The sequence below is a fragment of the Leptosomus discolor genome, chromosome 5 (assembly GCF_034619465.1).
Source record: "Leptosomus discolor isolate bLepDis1 chromosome 5, bLepDis1.hap2, whole genome shotgun sequence".
NCBI classification, from domain to species: Eukaryota; Metazoa; Chordata; class Aves; order Leptosomiformes; family Leptosomidae; genus Leptosomus; species Leptosomus discolor.
In genome coordinates this window covers 40228371-40247179 of record NC_141395.1, presented here as the reverse complement: position 1 = coordinate 40247179, position 18809 = coordinate 40228371, and the positions used below count along the sequence as shown (strand labels likewise).

The following is an 18809-nucleotide window of genomic DNA, read 5'->3' as shown; positions in this document are numbered from 1 at the left end:
GTGCCTGTGATACTGAGGTAGGGCCTGATTTAGAAAAAGGTGGGAGGATCTATGCTACTTTCAGATCAAGTCAGAGGTCTTTAGGGCCAGCAGAACTTTTTTTATTAAATCTAGCTCAATGCCAGATGTTTTTTAACCAGCTAGATCACTTGTAGAGGTGTGTGCACTGGGCTAGAAGTAAGTCAGATGAGGAGCAGAGGAGCACAGTATGATAGATGGAATATGTAGCTGATGTGTGCTAATGGTGTTTAAACTCTCAATTCTCTATTTTTTCTAGTGTCTGATGTTCCAAGGGACCTGGAAGTCACCCCCACCAGCCCAACCAGCCTTACGATTTCCTGGGATGCTCCTGCAGTGACAGTCAGATACTACAGGATCACTTACGGTGAAACAGGTGAGGGCAGGCTGCTACAACCAGTCACAGACCAGAAGCTCTATTCTGAGGCCATTGGAAAGCCCCAGAAAATAGCAAAGGCAAGTTTGACTGCAGCAGACAAACTCTTGCATCTCTGAGATTCTTGCAGCGTATTTAGAGAAGATAGTTAAAAATAAGTGCCTTTTTTTTGTTTTAAAGGAGAGCAAATCATTTTTTGCCTAAGAAAAAGAAAGAGCATCTGGAGCACTCCAGTCATTTTAGAGGTGGTTCTGCATATGTATTTCATTCTTTTCCTTGGGTTGGGCTGAAAAAGACTTTGACCCAAGATCCAGTGAAATCAACAGGGTCCTCTCTTCAGCTTGATTCATGTAGGATTGTTCTGGTTTTCGTAATGATTTAAGATGTGTGATTTAGAGATCCATTACATTTCTTTTTCCACCCCACCCTTCTTAGGTGCAAGCAGCCCTGTGCAGGAGTTTACAGTGCCTGGCACCGTGTCCACTGCTACCATCACTGGCCTCAAACCTGGTGTAGACTACACCATCACCGTGTATGCTGTAACTGGCCGTGGAGACAGCCCTGCCAGTAGCAAGCCAGTCACTGTTACCTACAAAACAGGTGAGACCTGTTTAAACAAAACAACTACAAAAAAACCCTACATCTTTGTGTTGGCTTATCCCCATAAATTCATACCGCTGATCCCTGGTTTCTTTTAGAAGTCATGGGCGATATTGTAAGCCTATCATTTTCAGTGGAGCTGTGTATCATGGTGGCCCAGCATGATAATAACATGACACAGAAGAGGATCGTGGACTTGGACTTTTGGAGGAGGGAGACCCTGTAGAGGCCAGACGGCAATACAAGCAATATTTGCCTGCTTATGGCAGAGTGGAAATCCTGTTGGGCTCTCATATCATGGGGTCACTCTGGTGCTTCTGGTGCACTGTCATATTATGTGATCCTGATAAGACCTGACTTTCTAACTCCAGGACTGTTGTCTCACTCCTGATCTGGATATAGCCTAGTCCTACTCTTACTATAGCTGCAGATAAAGGCATTTAGTAGCCTTTAAAATGACAAAAGTCCTCAACTAACATTGGTACAAGGTCAGCCACCCCACACCTCATGGTTAAGGCTTTTTTGCTGTAGGTTAGCACGAGGATCAAATAAATAGCAATGTGTGTTTTCTTTTCCAAGAAGCACAGCCTAGAAGAGGAAGAGAAGAATAAAATTCAGCTAGGAGGCAACAGCAGAGGGAGGGTTTCCTGTACCAACATACTCAAAAATCTATTTTTTGTTGCCCAGAAATAGACACACCATCCCAGATGCAAGTTACCGATGTCCAGGACAACAGTATCAGCATCAGATGGCTCCCTTCAACATCCCCAGTCACAGGGTATCGAGTGACAGCTGTCCCCAAGAAAGGACATGGGCCCACAAAAACTAAAAATGTCCCTGCAGGTAAGAGTAGCTGACATCCTTCACCAGATCTGTAAAGAATGCAAGACATGACCACTAGAACCCACACTGTCAGGCACTAGGCATATGCTCAAAGCCAAACTTTCTCCTACTTGTACCTTTTTTTGCCATCCTGCTGACTTCAGTTGGGTCTCATCTAGGAGAAGCTAGTGCAAATTTTTGCCCTGAAAGGTTTATGGTTTTTTGACACCACTGTGCTGTGAAAGTTTGTTCTTGGCAATCTCGGTGTCTCTGAAAGACACCTGGATTTCAAAGAAATGCCATTGGATTTTCTGTCATCCAACAAAACTTCCTCTGAAATCCTTCCAAAGGTCACATAATGTGACCCTTGGTCATAGCACAGACTCATTCACATACGCTACAGGCTTGACTTCGTTACCATAGAGCCTGCCAAGTCAGCTCTCGTGTTGCTCTCAGGAGCACAGTGCGATTTGTGGGATCTGCAGAGTTTAGCACTCGGGGATGCTTGTGATGCAGTTGGGTTAATGGTCAGTCTTTTCCCAGAAAATGATGAAAGCTGGTCTTCTCTTGCATTATTTTTTTATACTGTGCTAACCTGCCCTTTTAGCCGTGGGGCCTTCGAGCAGGTACAAATTTCAGATGCCTTGTTGCACCCTGCCAGAGAAGTGTAGTGCAAGCAAAAGGCAAACTGGGTATGTCAATCCTGTCTGGTTTAATGACTTTTATTCATGGGTATGCCTTCTACAGGCCCTTCATTCAAGGCTGCTTAGAGGCCAGTTGTCTGCAGCTTTGTGCAGCTGCCAATGGACTAATGTTTTTCTTTCCTACCAGATCAAACACAAGTCACTATTGAAGGTCTGCAGCCCACAGTTGAGTATATGGTCAGTGTCTACGCTCAGAATCAGAATGGAGAGAGCCTGCCCTTGGTTGAGACAGCTGTCACCAGTACGTATTTCACTTCATGGTAACAAAATGAATGTTCTCTATTGATGTCTGAATCTACCATGCAGTATCACACTCCTAGTGAAAGCCAATGGCAGGTGCCTAGTCTCCAGGAGAATGCAAGGTGGTCTGCCCTGTGATACGTACTGCACCGAGACAGCAGATACTGGCAAAAATGCAGTCCCTGTCCTTCAAACACTGGCAAAATGCAGTTCCCCACCCTCTCAAAATGCTGAGCTTCTGATTTTCTTTCACTAAAGCCGCAAAGTCTTTTGGGGTTTTGTTTACCGTCAGCCAATCAGTGGAAAAAACATGCAAAGATCTCTCTTCTGGAGCTAGGTGGCAAAGGTGATTGCTGTTAAGGGACTGGACTCGGCTTGAGAGCACTTGCCCTGTGCAGGGGAGTAAAGGAAACCACGTGAGTTCTATCAACAACTTGGGATGACACACTGCAAAAGAAAGGACAGATCAGCCCTCAAACTGCGATATCTGCCTGTACAAAACAGCAGTACTGCTCTGGACACAAAGAGGAGGCAAGAGGGAACGTGTAACTCAGAGGGATACCTCTGCTGTAAAGTGCCTTTTTCAGGGACATCCCTGGGGTAGGGAGTTGCATGCATGTTACTCCCTTGCTCAGGCTTGTATTCACAACCACAGCTCAGCCCCAAATACTCGCAGAATTGTCCTAAAGGCAAAAGGAGCTTCTCTGAAGCTTTACAGAGGTGGGAAAAGAGTCCACGTTAATTTCAAGCCAACAAATTCCTGGATGAAAATCACCTTTGCCAACTAGAAAATGTAGAAAATTCAGGACTAATATAACATTATGGCAAATTTAAAAAAAAGTTGAAATCTTACAGAAAAGAATAATTTGGATCCAATATGAAAATGACATGCCAGATCCTCTCATTTTGTGTAACAAATGGCTATAGATCTGTGGTAGCCGCACTAGGCTGCTGTGGAGCAAGGCTCACTTACGTTGCTGTCTAGCACTGAGCTCCCACCTTGCTAGGAAAATGGGATGAATTGGTCTAATTGGGAAGCGTGCATATCACCCAGTTGCACTTGCGGATGTTCCCTGTGCACTCAATACTAAGCTGAAAAGTTTGTTTCTAACTGATTTTAAAATACAATACACTGAGTAATTTGCTTTCTTGAGAAGTGTGTTTAATTGGATATTAATTTATGAAAGAAAATAGCGGGACTGATTCTCCTTGGACTGGCACTTTTCACAGCAGCTTATGATAGTGAAAAGCAAATGCAGCATGAATCCAAACTTGCTGAGTCAGATGGGTTGTCTGGCTGTTACTGGCTGTGATGGTGGAAACGGGTCTTAAAATGCCTGTTTCTTTTCTTCTTTTGACCACTTTAAGGTAACTTCATGCTGCTAGAGCTGTGTAAAAGGGGTTTCAGTGCCAAAGGGGCTCAAATATAGGTAAGAGTTGGTGTCCTGGCTGCTTCCAGGATGGTAATGCAAGTCCTTTTGGTTTCAACAAGGCCAAGATTGCCTTCCTGCTGTCTGGCACTCACAAAATCTCAGCCTTACTCTGCACAGGTGTAAGCATGTGTGCAAGGTGCAGCACAGAGGAGAATCAAGTATCCCCTCTCCCGCACAAAACCGACAACTGCTTTGCATGTAATAGAAATGCTTTTTATTTTCCTCACCCACAACCTGCTTTTTATCACATAACCTCTTACCATTAATTTGCCTAACAGACATTGACCGCCCTAAAGGACTAACATTCACTGAGGTGGATGTTGATTCCATCAAAATTGCTTGGGAAAGCCCGCAGGGGCAAGTCACCAGGTACAGGGTGACCTACTCAAGCCCTGAGGATGGAATCCATGAGCTATTGCCGGCCCCAGGTGGCGAAGAAGACACTGCTGAGCTGCATGGCCTCAGGCCAGGTTCTGAGTACACTATCAATATCGTTGCCATATACGATGACATGGAGAGCCTACCCCTCACTGGGACCCAGTCCACAGGTACACCTTTAACTACACCACCCAGCAGGCCATGGCAGCAGTGGCTTCTGCCCTGTTGGGTAAAGTGTTCTTCCATGCGCAACTGGTGCTCTGTGCCAGGGAAGCCCCAGGGGCAGCCAAGGGGATGTGGTTGCTCTTGAGAGAGATGGCGTAGTTGGTGCTGGAAGGCTGGCTGCTGGTGGAGTCAGCCTATATACACGTTAGGGAAGGCAGGAAAAGTCAGCAGGATTGAAGGAGCAGATTCTAGAGAAAGGAGGTATATTACCTTATAGCCTTCTCTCAGTCCTCAAGTGGATCAGTAATGTCTGGTCCCTAGTCAGAGCCTGATTCATGGTGAACCACCCTCTCACAATACCCTTGGTCTTGTCTTTAGGATATGGGGCACCTGCAAGCAGAGGCAGTTACCAACAACAGAGAAATTAGGGCAGCTTTCATCGCCCAGGGTCCTTGCTGTTGGACGGAGCAAAAGATCAGCATGAAGGGCTAGGAGATTGCTTAACTCTCAGGTCTCACAGAGCCTCTAGATCCTTCACTGGCATTTCCCTAAGGACTACAGCCCGTGTGCATGCCCACACCCCATGCTCACATCACCTCCACAAGAAAGAAAAGGATATGCTCCATTCAGGAGAGTCCCTCATGTGGCAGTCTTATCCAACTCCATGTAGAATACATTTAAAATTCCTTTGTGAAAAAGGAAAAGGAAGCTAATTGCTCAAGATAAAATTGCTTCCAGCATTACCAGATGTGTCTTTATTACAAAGGTAGCACCTTTGTAATAAAGGTCTCTCGTTCATTTGTGAATGAAAAGTGGTGCTATGATTCCAGGGGTGTAATGAAGACCGTGGTTCTTAGCGTACAGATTGCCATACTAAACTGAAGCAAAGTGCTGTAATGATGGAAACAGCTGGCTGACTACCTGCCAGAAATGGAAATAGACTAATTTTTAAACCCCACACGCTGTGGCTTACCCTTTGCAGGCTGTTCAAAAGGGTATTTGAAGTCATTCAAGACTTCCCATTTGCTCTCGTGGGCTTTAAACTGAGCTCTGAGCAAAGCAACAAGGAAGAATTACCTTGTTTTTCCACTCTATAAAATCAGAAAACATCACAGCAACATGCTAATAGTGGGCACTATGGTAAGGTTTATTTTTCCCCTGTTTACAGCCCAAGGATTACCAATAGTAAGGCAAGAAAATGTTTCAATGGGTGCTCCTTTTTTATGCAAACGTTTCTTTTTAAAGACATCAGGTGTGTTAGCTCACGAACAGACTCTTGCGTGATGAGCCTTATGGCCACCACAGCTCTGCTTTTCCATTGCCTTGCTCTCTGTGTAGTAATTTACCCTTGTGTAAGTGGCTGTAAAATGCTTCCCCTCTGCATTTGCAGTATTTTTATATCCTCTTTGCAATTCCTGAGCCTGCTTCCTCCTTACTTTTGTAAATCATCCGTCGTATTTTAGAAATAAACAGAGATAGGCAATTGAAGCAGGACTAAACTATTAGCTGTGTGATGAAAAGCAGAGACAGGCAGAAGAATTAAAACAGACTGGCCTCCTACAGATTTAAGCACCTCCCAAAGCCTTCACTTTGTATCATAGCAAGTGTTGTTACTCACTTAACTTCAGGGTTGAAGCATTGAGATCTCCTTATTTCCTCTGAAAAGTGTTACTGTAGATTTGAGAACCTCCTCCTGAATACCTTGTCCCCTTCCATGGTGCTTTATGCCTGTGTTTGCAGAAGGCACACCACTTTCCTGCCTGTGTATTTGAGGCTTAAACCTGTCTCGTGTTCAGGAGAGAATATTGTTTTAGCCAAGACTGTCGTCTTTAAACTAACCATGTGCCAATCCGGACTTTTGCAGCAATTCCACCTCCAACAAACCTGAAGTTTACTCAGGTAACTCCCACCAGTCTTACTGTCAACTGGAATGCACCAAATGTTCGTCTCACTGGCTACAGAGTCAGAGTGAACCCCAAAGAAAAGACTGGTCCTATGAAAGAAATCAACCTTTCTCCGGACAGTACATCTGCTGTCGTGTCGGGATTAATGGTAACTCTTCCCTTTATGTAATGCAGACTGTGTTGTGGGAAGGAGATGTTAGGAGAACTTGAAGCAATTTCAAATTCCTGGGTCAGGAACCTTAGCTGGAGTAGATCGTTGCAGCTCCTAAGGGGCTGACTCTGAAGTCTGACCTAGCCATCAGCTGTACTTGTTACCATAGTTTTTTAAAAGCCAAGGAATTGGCCTGCTGAATCTGCATTCTTTTCCTTTCCTCATTTAGTGCAGAGAGACTGGATGCCTTAGTCAAATGCAAATTATCGGTTCAGAATCAACAGTAACCCAGTAAAAGGCTTTTACTAATCTTTCACAAAAGAGGTCATATAAAGTGACCTAATACAGAGGTTTTCAAGCTGTGATATGGGACCTCTGGCAGGCTATTGCCTGTTTTTAAGACATCTGCAAAATGTCAGTAAAAAATGTAAGTCTTTTGTGAGTGGGCTTAAATGTGCTATATAGCTGTATTCTCCACTAGAAACATTTCAGGAGTTCCTGAACTGGAAAAGGCTGAAAATCACTGCTTTTATGGTTCCTGCTATCTTAAAAAGCTACTGATCTGCTTTTAAGGAGTTTTATGAATAATTTTCAAAAATGAGCCTTAAAAAACATTCTAATCTAAGTGGGCTCCTGGTCTGAGGCAGTCAGGGATGAAAGACTATGCTGTAACTTCCACCATTCTCTCTTCACAGCAAGAGCACCTTATTGTAGAAAATGGCATCCATTAACCCCACGAAAAACAGGATGTAAATTAGGTTTTTCTGAAGAATTGACTTGGAAGCACAGATTGCAAAATGAGGGATGACAACTAAGCTTCTTCCAGGATTTCCTCTGCTCCTGGGTGTGCACATGTGCACTACTAGTATTATCAACAGCACTGTTTGAGGGTCCATGCCTACTCTTTTATTGCAGCTAGAAATAATTAGAATTATCCCATCAATCCTTCACTGATTTGAGTTACTTTGAAATTTCATACTTCAGCAACTGGTGACAAAGAAATGTGGCTCCACCAAACACGGAATGAGGGCAGGAGTATTTCCCGCTTCTCATAACGTGGTATAACTTTGTCCATTCTAGGTAGCAACCAAGTACGAAGTGAGCGTGTATGCCCTGAAGGACTCTCTGACCAGCCGACCAGCCCAGGGCGTGGTCACCACTCTCGAAAGTAAGTCGTGATCCCCCACAAATGCCCGGGTACTGCTGTGCTGGGTGGAGGGGCAGAGATCCTACCCTGTGTCAGAAGTAGGGCTCTATATGAAGGTCCAGCAAAGGCCTTCACAGACACTTAACTAGTAGGATTCACAATCCCCGCTATACTGACAGGAAACCTTTTTCTTCTGGCGCAGATGTTAGTCCCCCTCGCAGGGCCCGTGTGACAGATGCTACTGAGACAACCATCACCATTACCTGGAGAACCAAGACTGAGACCATCACTGGCTTCCAAGTTGATGCTATCCCAGCGAGTGGCCAGAACCCCATTCAAAGGACCATCAGCCCTGATGTTAGGACCTACACTATCACTGGTAAGTGAGGTGCTTCTGCAGATGCAGGAGCTTCCAGGTTCACATCAGAAGGTACACTGGGTTCTCATTTTGTAGTTGAAATTTGTTGATGAGAAATACTATAGGAACAAAAGGTGGGAAAAAACACCTGAGTCATAAAGACTAGTCTCTAAGAAAAAGCTGCCGAAAGACATTCTGATGACATTTTTTAGTTGTCTTCCTCAATTAGCCTGACATTATGTTTCAACTTTGTTTTAGGCTTGCAACCTGGCAACGACTACAAGATCTACCTTTACACTCTGAATGAGAACGCACGCAGTTCCCCAGTAGTGATTGATGCCTCCACTGGTAATGACCTTGTCTGACTTTCCTGCTCATGCTAACTAGTAATTACATATGGTCAGGCAGAAGTTGTCTGTATCTGATAGCATATAATACTATGACTTACAGCAATATGTTTTACTCCTGAGTTTGAGAAGGGTGTCAGAAGATGCAGTTCAGGTGAAGAATATGCATACCTTTACTGCATTTGACTTGTTTCCTTTTGTTTTCGCCTAGCTATTGATGCTCCTTCTAACCTGCGCTTCCTTACAACTACAAGCAACTCCCTCCTGGCTACCTGGCAACCTCCACGAGCCAAGATCACAGGCTACATCATCAGATATGAGAAACCTGGCTCACCAGTCAAGGAGGTTCTGCCTCGCCCTCGGCCCGGCACCACTGAGGCTACTATTACTGGTACCTGTCTCTGTTTTATTTGGGAGCTCTTCACCTGAAACACTTACATTTGAAGAGAGAGGGGGAAGGACTAATTATAAAATGTGTTGATATTCATCTAAGAGGAAGACAAAGTTTTGTTCCTTTATTGTGGTTCCTAATGGCAGCGGTTCTATAAGCACACCTGTCCTACAAACACAATACGCTTCACTGATCAGATCAGCCGTCAGATTTAACAATCCACAGATGTTTGTTTCCACTGCCACCACCCAGCTGTCACCCATTCAAGGAAAAAAGTGCGTAACTCTTGGCACCCCATGAGTCATTCTGAAGGCCCATGATGTTTTGTATCTGCAGTGTCTGTGATCCCAGCTGACATGGTCAGATTACAAACTCACTCTGAGGACAGGAGGCCGGACTCTCTGACTGTCCTGAAAACCTCAGATCCAAACTGCACATACCTATTCTGTAACCATACCCACCTCTCATTCTGCCTTAAATCCCACACATACTGAGAAAAGCAACTCTGAAGTTTAAGATGGCTCTGTGTCCTTCCTCACTCCCTAGGTTTGGAACCAGGAACTGAATACGTCATCTATATCATTGCTGTGAAGAACAATCAAAAGAGTGAACCACTGGTTGGCAGAAAAAGGACAGGTAAAACAAAGCTCTGGGTGATTATATGCCAACAGGACACAGTGTCTTCCACTTGGGGAATACAATCTCAGGACTGAAATAATAATGATACTTAAAATATCCTGTTCACACCATTCAGCCACACCTTTTTTATGAGACAAATGGGCTTTGTAAGGAGGTTTTCCTTTCTAGGATGCAGGAGGTAAGATTCTGAAGTTACATTAATCACATTTAGCTGTGTTTGAACGCTAAGAACAGAACAATGTGCTTGGTGCTTGATTCTTGCCTGGGTACCTAACTGATAATTAAATAAGGGTTAACACTTAGATTACCATCTAGCACATGATGCACATCAAAGGCAGAATCCATTATTTTTTGCCCATTGCATTTCTCTTACTTTACACCCTCCACAGGGCAAGACTGAAATACCTGTAGCAAGCAAAATATCAGCTGTATATCCAAATGTGATCAAGGAGCTAATTTCTTACTGCACACCAGTGATTTTCCTTAAACTGACAACCTGTGAATATCTCTTGTAATCATTTCTTCTTCTCAGTTTGAGCAGTGGTGGCTTCTTTGGGTTGCTGCGTTCAAAACTGTTGCTTAGCTGTATGAAAATTTCATACCGACACACTTCTTATGCCTATGTATGAAAGATACACATATATAGTATATAAATATATAGAGGGATAGAAATTACCTTCACAATCACAATGAGGTCGTAAAAAGTGTGTTGCATCTTGGGATGATTGCTAATCTTTGGTGCTTGGAGCAGCATACAGTGTCCACTCTAGCTGTTTAATATACCATTGTTAATTTGCCACGCTTTGCTTTATGGCTTCTAACCTTTCTTTGGCTAGATGACCTTCCCACGTTGATTACCAGACCGCACCCCAACCAACCTGACATTCTTGACGTACCTTCCATTGACGAGGGGACCCCTTACCTCACAAACAATAGGTATGACAATGGAAACGGTATCCAACTTCCAGGCACTTCTGGGCACCCACAGACAATAGGACACCAGGGTCAACAAGTCTTCTTTGAGGAGCATGGCTACAGACGGCCAGTACCCACTACAGCAACTCCCCTTAGGCCGGGGTCAAGACGGCAGCCACCAAATGTAGATGAAGCGATTGAAATCCCCGGGTACCAAGTGCCTATTATAGTCGAACCTTCATACCCTCACTCCCGTGGGCCCAGGCGCAACGACACCACAGGTCAAGAAGCTCTTTCTCAGACAACCATCTCTTGGAGGCCATTGCTGGAGAGCTCTGAATACATCATCTCATGTCAGCCCGTCAGCCAGGATGAAGATACTCTGCAGGTAACAGGACTGTCTTAACATAGGAACGGTGTTAGCCTTACCTGTGGCAGCAGACATCTCTTAGGAGTCCAGCCCTTGACTGTGTTAAGGGGGTGATGGCTGGAGTTGGCTTAAAGAGTCTTTTTAACATGTAGCTGAGAGAAGGATAAGGGCCTCTCTCCTCTCCTTCATGGAGGAGGCTACAGGATAAAACAGAAAGCCCTTGAACTGCTGTCAGTATCAGCATTTCACCAGGGAAGGGGGCAGTCAGGGAGGTGACTGTGAGTTTCAAAGACTGAGGTACTACTTCTCCAAGCCAAAGACTCCCTTAGTCCTTCTCCTTTGTCTCCCTTGGTTTCTGTTTCCCTGAAATGGCAGTAATAACATATCCATCATGAACCATAGTCCAGAGTAGTCAAGTTTAACTTGGTATTGTTTGATGTTCTCAGAAAGTCTAAGGGGAATGGGCTGGCTCTGTTATGGTACAGAGCATAGAAGTCAACCGAAACATCCTGTCTTTCCTGTGGGTAGGGTGACACCTAAGGACTAATCCCTTTCTGGTGACTTGGCATTACCTCTTGTTGCAGTTCAGGGTTCCTGGCACTTCCTCCAGTGCTACACTCACTGGTCTTACAAGAGGGGCCACCTACAACATCATAGTAGAAGCCCTGAAAGATCACAGGAGACAGAAGGTGCTGGAGGAGGTGGTCACAGTTGGCAATACTGGTAAGTAAAGGCTTTATGGAGTCTAGGTGAACCTGTGCTGTCCATGCCTCATTCCTCTTACTCAAGGCAACCTACCTGGTGCCCAGGCTTGAGAATAGTTCAGAAAGGCATCTTCTCCTGACAAGGAAAGTTCAGAGCAGGACACCAGGACAAGTGATTTGGGAGCTCCACGGGTTTTGGGTAACTGACAGACTGCCTGTGTGACTAGAGCTATTCTGATCTGTCGTCTAATCATGAAGAACGTGCTTGTCTAGGGTCAATGCCCAGGAGAGCAAAAGATCTGGTATTTGCTGCTCTCAGAGGAAGTTGGGATCACGCTGGTGCTGCAGATTCCCACCCTATCAGCAAGGATCTATATCTGTCTGTCTATACTATCGCAGTAACACGTGCTTATGGGAAAGTGCTGGTGGCCAGCTTAACTGCTCTGTCAGTTATTGGCCACTGCTTCTGTGTTGGTTATCCAGCAGCACCGCTAGACCATCCTGAAGGTCCAACAGCAGGACAGCCTGCCTGCAGAGATGCTGATGAAGCACAAACAGGCAGCACTCAGAAGCTGTATGACCAACCGCAAGTGCTTGTGGTCCGAGACAGAACTTGCCACAGCTGAAAAGCCCAGAGCCCACACAAGCCCTGTGGGACCTGGGCTTTGCTTTTACCAGCAAAGGGGTAAAAGGGGTCTGGTCAACAAGTCCCTCTCCCTCCAGCTCCTGTGTGTATTTTGAGGTCAAAAAGGAGGACAGGATGGGAGAAGAGGAAATGAAGAAAGAGTTAAGGATTTACTTTGCCCACCCATTAAGCCTCTCCATGCAGCCTCCTACTGCCCTCACCTCCCAGGGAAATAAGGCTGTTTCTCCCCTTCCAGCACCTCAATTGCCTTATGTCTGTCTCAGACTGAACCAAGAGCGTTAACTCTTGACCCTGATCATCACACACTGAACTGGTGGTTGTAAAACACCCACCTTCCAATCAAGGCACACACCTAAGGTGGAATTCAGTCTGTCCAACAGCATGGTCTGGTATCCTTGTCCCATGAGCTAGAGTCTGAAGTGCCTCAAAAAAGTGCACACGCAGCCTCCAACCTCCTGCTGTTCCCCAGTGTCGCACAACACATTTCTCTTATACACAGGCTAAGTCAGGTTGTTACTTTCCAGCAGCAAAGGCAAAAACTCACAGTTGCTTGAAACTTGGCAAATCAAAATGAAAATAGCCTTCATGTCAGTTTTTTTTTTTTTTATTGTTCAGCTGCTGACAAATGCAAATGAAAAATAAATCACAGGGAGTCTGGGCTGCTGACAGAACCATCAAGTATATGCCCATGGGGTAGCTCCATTACTGCCAGGATATTGTTAAGAAAAAAACCACAACCCCACATGTATTTAGTGAAAATCATTCTGTCTCTCAGTGGTTCCTATTGCTGTGTGTGATGCCTCTTTCTTCTCTTTCTGTTGCAGTGTCTGAAGGACTAAACCAGCCAGCTGACGACACCTGCTTTGATACTTACACTGGCTCCTTCTATTCCATTGGCGAGGAATGGGAGCGGTTATCTGAAACTGGCTTTAAACTCTGGTGCCAGTGTTTAGGCTTTGGCAGCGGTCATTTCAGATGCGATTCTTCTAGTGAGTAGCTTGCTTTCGACCATCCCTGTCTCCAAGCTCCCTGAGCACCAATTACACGTTTGACAGATCCAGCCTGATCCAAACATGATGCAAATGAATGCAGGCTCTGAAGTTTTTAAACCAAGGCAGTGTTTTGCATCATGAGGAGTGATGGAAAACTTTGGTTACTTCTGAACTCTGCAGCTTATCTAGTATTGCCATTCACCGCATCAGCAACAGTGTTGTATTGATACATAATGACTTTTTCACCAAAGTTAAATGTTTGTTTTATTTTCCCTACCCTTGCCAGGTGTAAAAGTGAGATAGGCAAGACGCCTAAGTGACAGTATCTGAGTAGCCATTTAAGAAGACAGCTTTGAGTATTAAATTATGGTTGAATTTCCATCTCCTAATTATATATGTTGTTGCATCGGGCCAGACAGAACTTGGGTGGATTTCAGTGGGTATTACAGCAAGTATGGAGTCTGTTCTGCATTGCAGACAGCGTTTGCAAAGCATCTTGTGGAACCAGTTTTCTAGTCAGCTGCTTTTTGAAGCTTTGTCAAGCAGGCAGCACCTCTGCCAGGGCACTAAGTTTTATTCTTTGCAGGACTGTGGTTTACATGGAACAATATCAAACTTCATGTAAGGAAATGGAACAAAAGTCTGCAATTGAGTGGTTTAACACAACATATATCCAACTAAGTGAAATTGTGCTTTTTAAATTGTGGAGTAAGCTGAGCAAAGAGGGTGTTTCTGCAATTTGCATAGACTCAAGAGGAGTGACTGCAGGGAAAGCACTTGTTTTACAGGATTAATATTTATTTTTCATCATTTGATATACATGGCTCAGCCATTGTGTTTTGCAGGCTCTGCGATAGTTTTTCTGGGTATTGCATCAAAAAAAGCATTTAAAATAATTTGCTCTCCCTTCCTGCCCCATGTCTATTAATTCCCTTTCTTTTCTCTTCTCCTATTAGCCAACCCTCCTCTCCTCCTCCCCACTCTTTGTTGTCACATCCTACTTACTTTTTTTCCTAAGAGCCTCTAGAGGCTTCCCAGAGCTGTAACAGTCAGTCCTCAGCAGTTAAAAGCTGCAGGAGCTGAACCCATTTCCAGCAGGAACCAATTTCCTTCTTGAGACTTACATGAGTTGTGAAAAGATTCTTTCTCCTGCCCTTCTGTTGGTTCCTGAGACACCACCAAGCTCTTCTCCTCCTGCTATGTCACTGCAGCATGGGGGATAACTCCTGCTTCTCTGGTTCCTCTGCCTTTTCCAGAGTGGTGCCATGATAATGGTGTGAACTACAAGATTGGGGAGAAGTGGGACCGGCAGGGGGAGAATGGCCAGATGATGAGCTGCACCTGCCTTGGAAATGGAAAAGGAGAATTCAAGTGTGAACCTCGTAAGTCTCCTCCTGATGTTAATTTGAGCTCCCATTCAGGCAATTCCAGCATCTTAGGGCTGTTCCCATTAACTTTTGGTCCTGCCATGGGGGCAAGCAGAGTATTGGCATGTCTGATTCAGGTTTTGGAGGTGAACTTGTGACAGCATGAATCTGTTCTCAGCAGAGCTGAAGGCATAAAACTCCCATTCCCAAGCTTGAAAAGAAAACCCTCTTTTGTTAGCCAAGGGCACAGCACACTCAGCATTTGTCTGCCTGTGGCCCTGCAGCCACAAGAGGGACATGTCACTGCACGAAGTGGTGTCAATTACCCTAATCAGTAACACAGGACTTTTCAGCAGGGCCTGTAGCCTCAAGATGCTCCAGACTTCACACTATGAATTAAAAGCATTGCTCCTGTCAGGGAAACACCCTCATGTTCTAGTTTAAACCTGGAGAACTGTAAAAATGACTGATGTTCCCCCATGCCAGTCAGTGAGCCTCCAGTCAAACAGGGAGTGCGCACTGGCCAGAGGCTCCTGTTCTGATCACCAGGTTGCTCTGAGAACACTTTAAGCCAAGCCCAGGCCATGCCACTGAGCTCTGCCTGTTCCTCCACAGATGAGACCACTTGCTATGATGATGGGAAAATGTACCAAGTTGGAGAGCAGTGGCAGAAGGAGTACTTTGGGGCCATCTGCTCCTGCACTTGTTATGGAGGACAGCAGGTAAGCAGGAGGAACTTGGCATGCTGAACACAGGGAATGAAGAGAGGAGGCTGAGCTGGAGTGCAGTTCTAAGACTGCTGGGTTTCAGGTCAGATGGTGTCTAATGTCTGGCCAAAAGAGGCTCATATATGAAAAATAATTAGTAGAAGAGCTTAAGTACTTGGCATCAGTGCTTGTGTGGTATAAAAAGGGAGCAACCTCACAGGTGTCGGTGGAGCTGTCTCCACGTGTATGAACACTGGCAGCTTCTTGGCTATCCGTGTTGGCAGGGTCTGACCGGCACCCATGTGTTCTGTTTCTCTAGGGCTGGCGTTGTGACAACTGCCGCAGACCCAGCGTGGAGGTGGCCCCTGAAGGCTCTGCTGGCCATACCTACACCCAGTTTACACAGAGATACCACCAGGCCACAAACACCGTGAGTACACTTTCTGTCTCTGCCTTCCCTTACTAGGTCTATGGCCCAGATACAGGGGGTCTGTGTAGGGCTCGAGGGGTGAGGGCAGGGTGTAGCTTTCAGCTTGGTCAGAAGTGCATGGCAGCCACTGACCCGGCAAACCGTCCCCCTGCACAGCACGGAACATATCGCTTGAGCTCACACTTCCACACCCAGCGTTCAGTGCCACTCTCACATCGGCAGGACGTCTCATTTCCTCACCCCGGGATGTGCCCGCATGCTCTGAGGCGGTAGTGCGTGGTTTCCTAGTCTTCACTTGCTGTGTGCTTTGTGCTGAGAAAACTGAACAGCTACACAGGCTGGCAACAGTTCTCAGCCCAAACCACACCACTGAGGTGTCTGGCCTTCCAGGACAGAGAGCTAACTGATTTCCTTCCCTCCTGACAGAATGTCAACTGCCCCATTGAGTGTTTCATGCCCCTAGATGTACAGGCAGACACACAACATCCACGGGGAAAGTAACATCCAGCAAGACTTCTTGCGGCCATGGCAACAGACAAACCAAAGTATAAATACCTATCTGCCACGATTACCATCCAAACTGGAGTGATGCTAGCAAAACTGCATCTTTTGAGAATGGCCCTCTGCTCTGGAACCATTTTCCCAGCTTAAGCTCAACTCACAGCTTCTCCAAGCGCCACTCTTGGAGCGTTTCAGACTTTTCTGATTGATAGCTATGGTCTTGGTTTTGCTCAAAGTGTTGAATACAAGTCAGTATTTTCAAATTTAAAGAAAAAAAGGGGGGGAGATGCTAAATCACAAATTGGCGGGAGATTAAAATATTAAGGGGAAGGGAGGGTGTAGAAATCCAAGGTTGCCGTGCTACACAAAGAACATTTGAGCACAACATTACTGAAGTTTAGCTATAGGAAAGTCCACCAAACACTTCTGCTTTCACATAAGCGTGCAGCCAGCAATAAGATAGGAACAGCAACTCCAATCACTGTGATATTTAAAATATGCACAGTCCTAATTCTTTCTCAGTGATCCTAGTATTTTTCTAGCTGTATCTTTATATCTCATACTGTTATTTATCAGTTTTGTTCCCCTGACCTTCAAGTGTTTTTATATGGGAATAAAATGTATTGAAGACACTTAGTATGCAGTTGACAAAGAGGAATTTGGTGTAATTATGATCAGTGATTATTTTTATACTGTAAGTGCCAAAGCTTTACTACTGTGGAAAAGAAAAAAAACAACTCTTTTAATAAAAAGATTTACAAACCAGACAGGTAGTTTAAGTGATTCTCTTTGCTACTGTGGAATCTAGGATGAAGATTATTATTCTGAGCTGGAGTAACATTGCCTTGAAACAAGATGGAACAAACATCTCAATGAAGCATGAAGTAAACCTCAAGAGAGTCTTTGTAGAGCAGTTTGTTAATTAAAGGCTTCCAGCTGCACCCCTGCCCCAGTAGAGCAGAGAGACACCGAGTATGTATGCTGCACTGCAGGAGACAGGCTTGCTTTGCGGGAACAGGTGGAGGAGAGAAAGCAGGGAGGGAAAGGAAAATACGCCCTGCTTTGGCCAGGAACAGAGGTAGAAAGGGTCCTCAGTCCAGCCAGACACTTAAATGCCTAGAATCAAATACGTTTCCAGTGTTCTGAGTTAGCAAAATTAGCAAGGCCATCCCCACCTGTGAAGTTGGATGTGTTCAGAACTTAACTGTACTTGGACCCAGTGACTCCCGCACGGGTCCAAACAGATGCTGGGTCTCTTAAGGCCCTGCTCCATGCCTTGCCCCTTGGGCAGACTGCAGTTCACACCCCTCTGCAACAGAGGATAACTTACTTGTGACCATCGAAAGGGTTTATAGAGGGGCTACCACACCCTTCTTTCAACTCTCAGCTATTCCATCTCTATTTGCAATGTGGAAAATTCAAATAACAAAATCCAGAACTGAGGTTCCTTAGGTACTAGTGAGCAAGGCCTTGGGCACTGCTGCAACCATATCACAGAAATCCTTCCCTTAGCCCTGCAGAAAGGCTCACAAAACAGCAGGGGCCAGACAGCACTTGGGTCCATGTCTTCACGTTCCAGGCAAAGACCACTTTCAAGTCTGCTATGCTTCTGCCTCATGGGGTAGGGAGGGAGGTAGATTAAAGTCTCCTCAAAACCTTTTTTTAGAACAAAGCCAGTCTTTATTACAAAGTTAGCCATGAGTCCCTTTTGCTTGCGCTGCCAACGCTGCAAAAACCTGTACAGCATTTGTCACCACAGAACATGAAAGGTTCTGTCACGATTCCTCAGACCACTTTCCTCTCTGGGCTACCAAAGCGCTGTATTACTCAAGTCAACAGGTTTCTCTGGATTGAATAAAGCATAGCATGAAACTAGAATTTGGCTTCTTGACATAAACACATGTGACAGTTGTTTGTACAGATTGCTATCTACAGAGCAACCAAAACATTTGCAAATAGCAAAACAATTGCAGGAGAAATCAGTTCTGTCCCAGCACTGTTCAAGAGCCAAATGAGCATCTAAAAATACATGAGAACTAAGAATGGCAGAGACAGAGACACAGAAGAATACTTTCCTGATAAACTAGATTTCTATTAATTTGTCCTTCCCAAGTGAGGGTTATATATTGGTTTCCACCAATTGCAAAGATTCCTGCTTAGGAGCAAAGTGACTAAGTAATTTACTTCACAGACACACGGCAATCACCCAGCTGAACAGCAGTCATAGTTCATCTTCTCACTCTAACACCACATAGCTTGTAACAAACGCCCGCCCTCCCTGTACTAAGCAGCGTGAGGTAAAATGATTTAAACAATGCATTTGCCTAAGCTCTCTGTTGAGGTTTGTCCATGCCTTAAAGCATGAGGGTTTACATTGCTGACAATTTCTCTTCCAACATTGACTAGTGCCAGGTAGTAGTGCAGGGATGAAGGGAGCATCTGCCCCTACCAGTGGGGAGCTTTCAGACACCCTGGGCTCCCAAACCTGGCACTCATGGCTACAC

General features: G+C 45.1%; 1 protein-coding gene across 3 annotated transcripts in view; it reads left to right on the top strand.

Annotated features, from left to right (window-relative positions):
• Positions 1–16659, top strand: part of FN1 (fibronectin 1) — a 54370-nt gene extending 37711 nt beyond the window's left edge. For all 3 annotated transcript variants that reach the window (XM_086465427.1, XM_086465425.1, XM_086465426.1), the window contains 18 exons: positions 278–394; positions 830–994; positions 1682–1837; positions 2648–2761; positions 4472–4741; positions 6601–6788; positions 7872–7959; positions 8141–8317; positions 8555–8644; positions 8855–9034; positions 9581–9670; positions 10510–10976; positions 11543–11681; positions 13133–13297; positions 14557–14682; positions 15283–15389; positions 15694–15804; positions 16231–16659. In XM_086465427.1, the coding sequence (XP_086321553.1) occupies positions 278–394; positions 830–994; positions 1682–1837; positions 2648–2761; positions 4472–4741; positions 6601–6788; positions 7872–7959; positions 8141–8317; positions 8555–8644; positions 8855–9034; positions 9581–9670; positions 10510–10976; positions 11543–11681; positions 13133–13297; positions 14557–14682; positions 15283–15389; positions 15694–15804; positions 16231–16305 (2825 nt within the window). In that variant the 3' untranslated portion in view covers positions 16306–16659. The remainder of the gene's footprint in view (positions 1–277; positions 395–829; positions 995–1681; positions 1838–2647; positions 2762–4471; positions 4742–6600; positions 6789–7871; positions 7960–8140; positions 8318–8554; positions 8645–8854; positions 9035–9580; positions 9671–10509; positions 10977–11542; positions 11682–13132; positions 13298–14556; positions 14683–15282; positions 15390–15693; positions 15805–16230) is intronic.
• The last annotated feature ends 2150 nt before the right edge of the window (positions 16660–18809 follow it).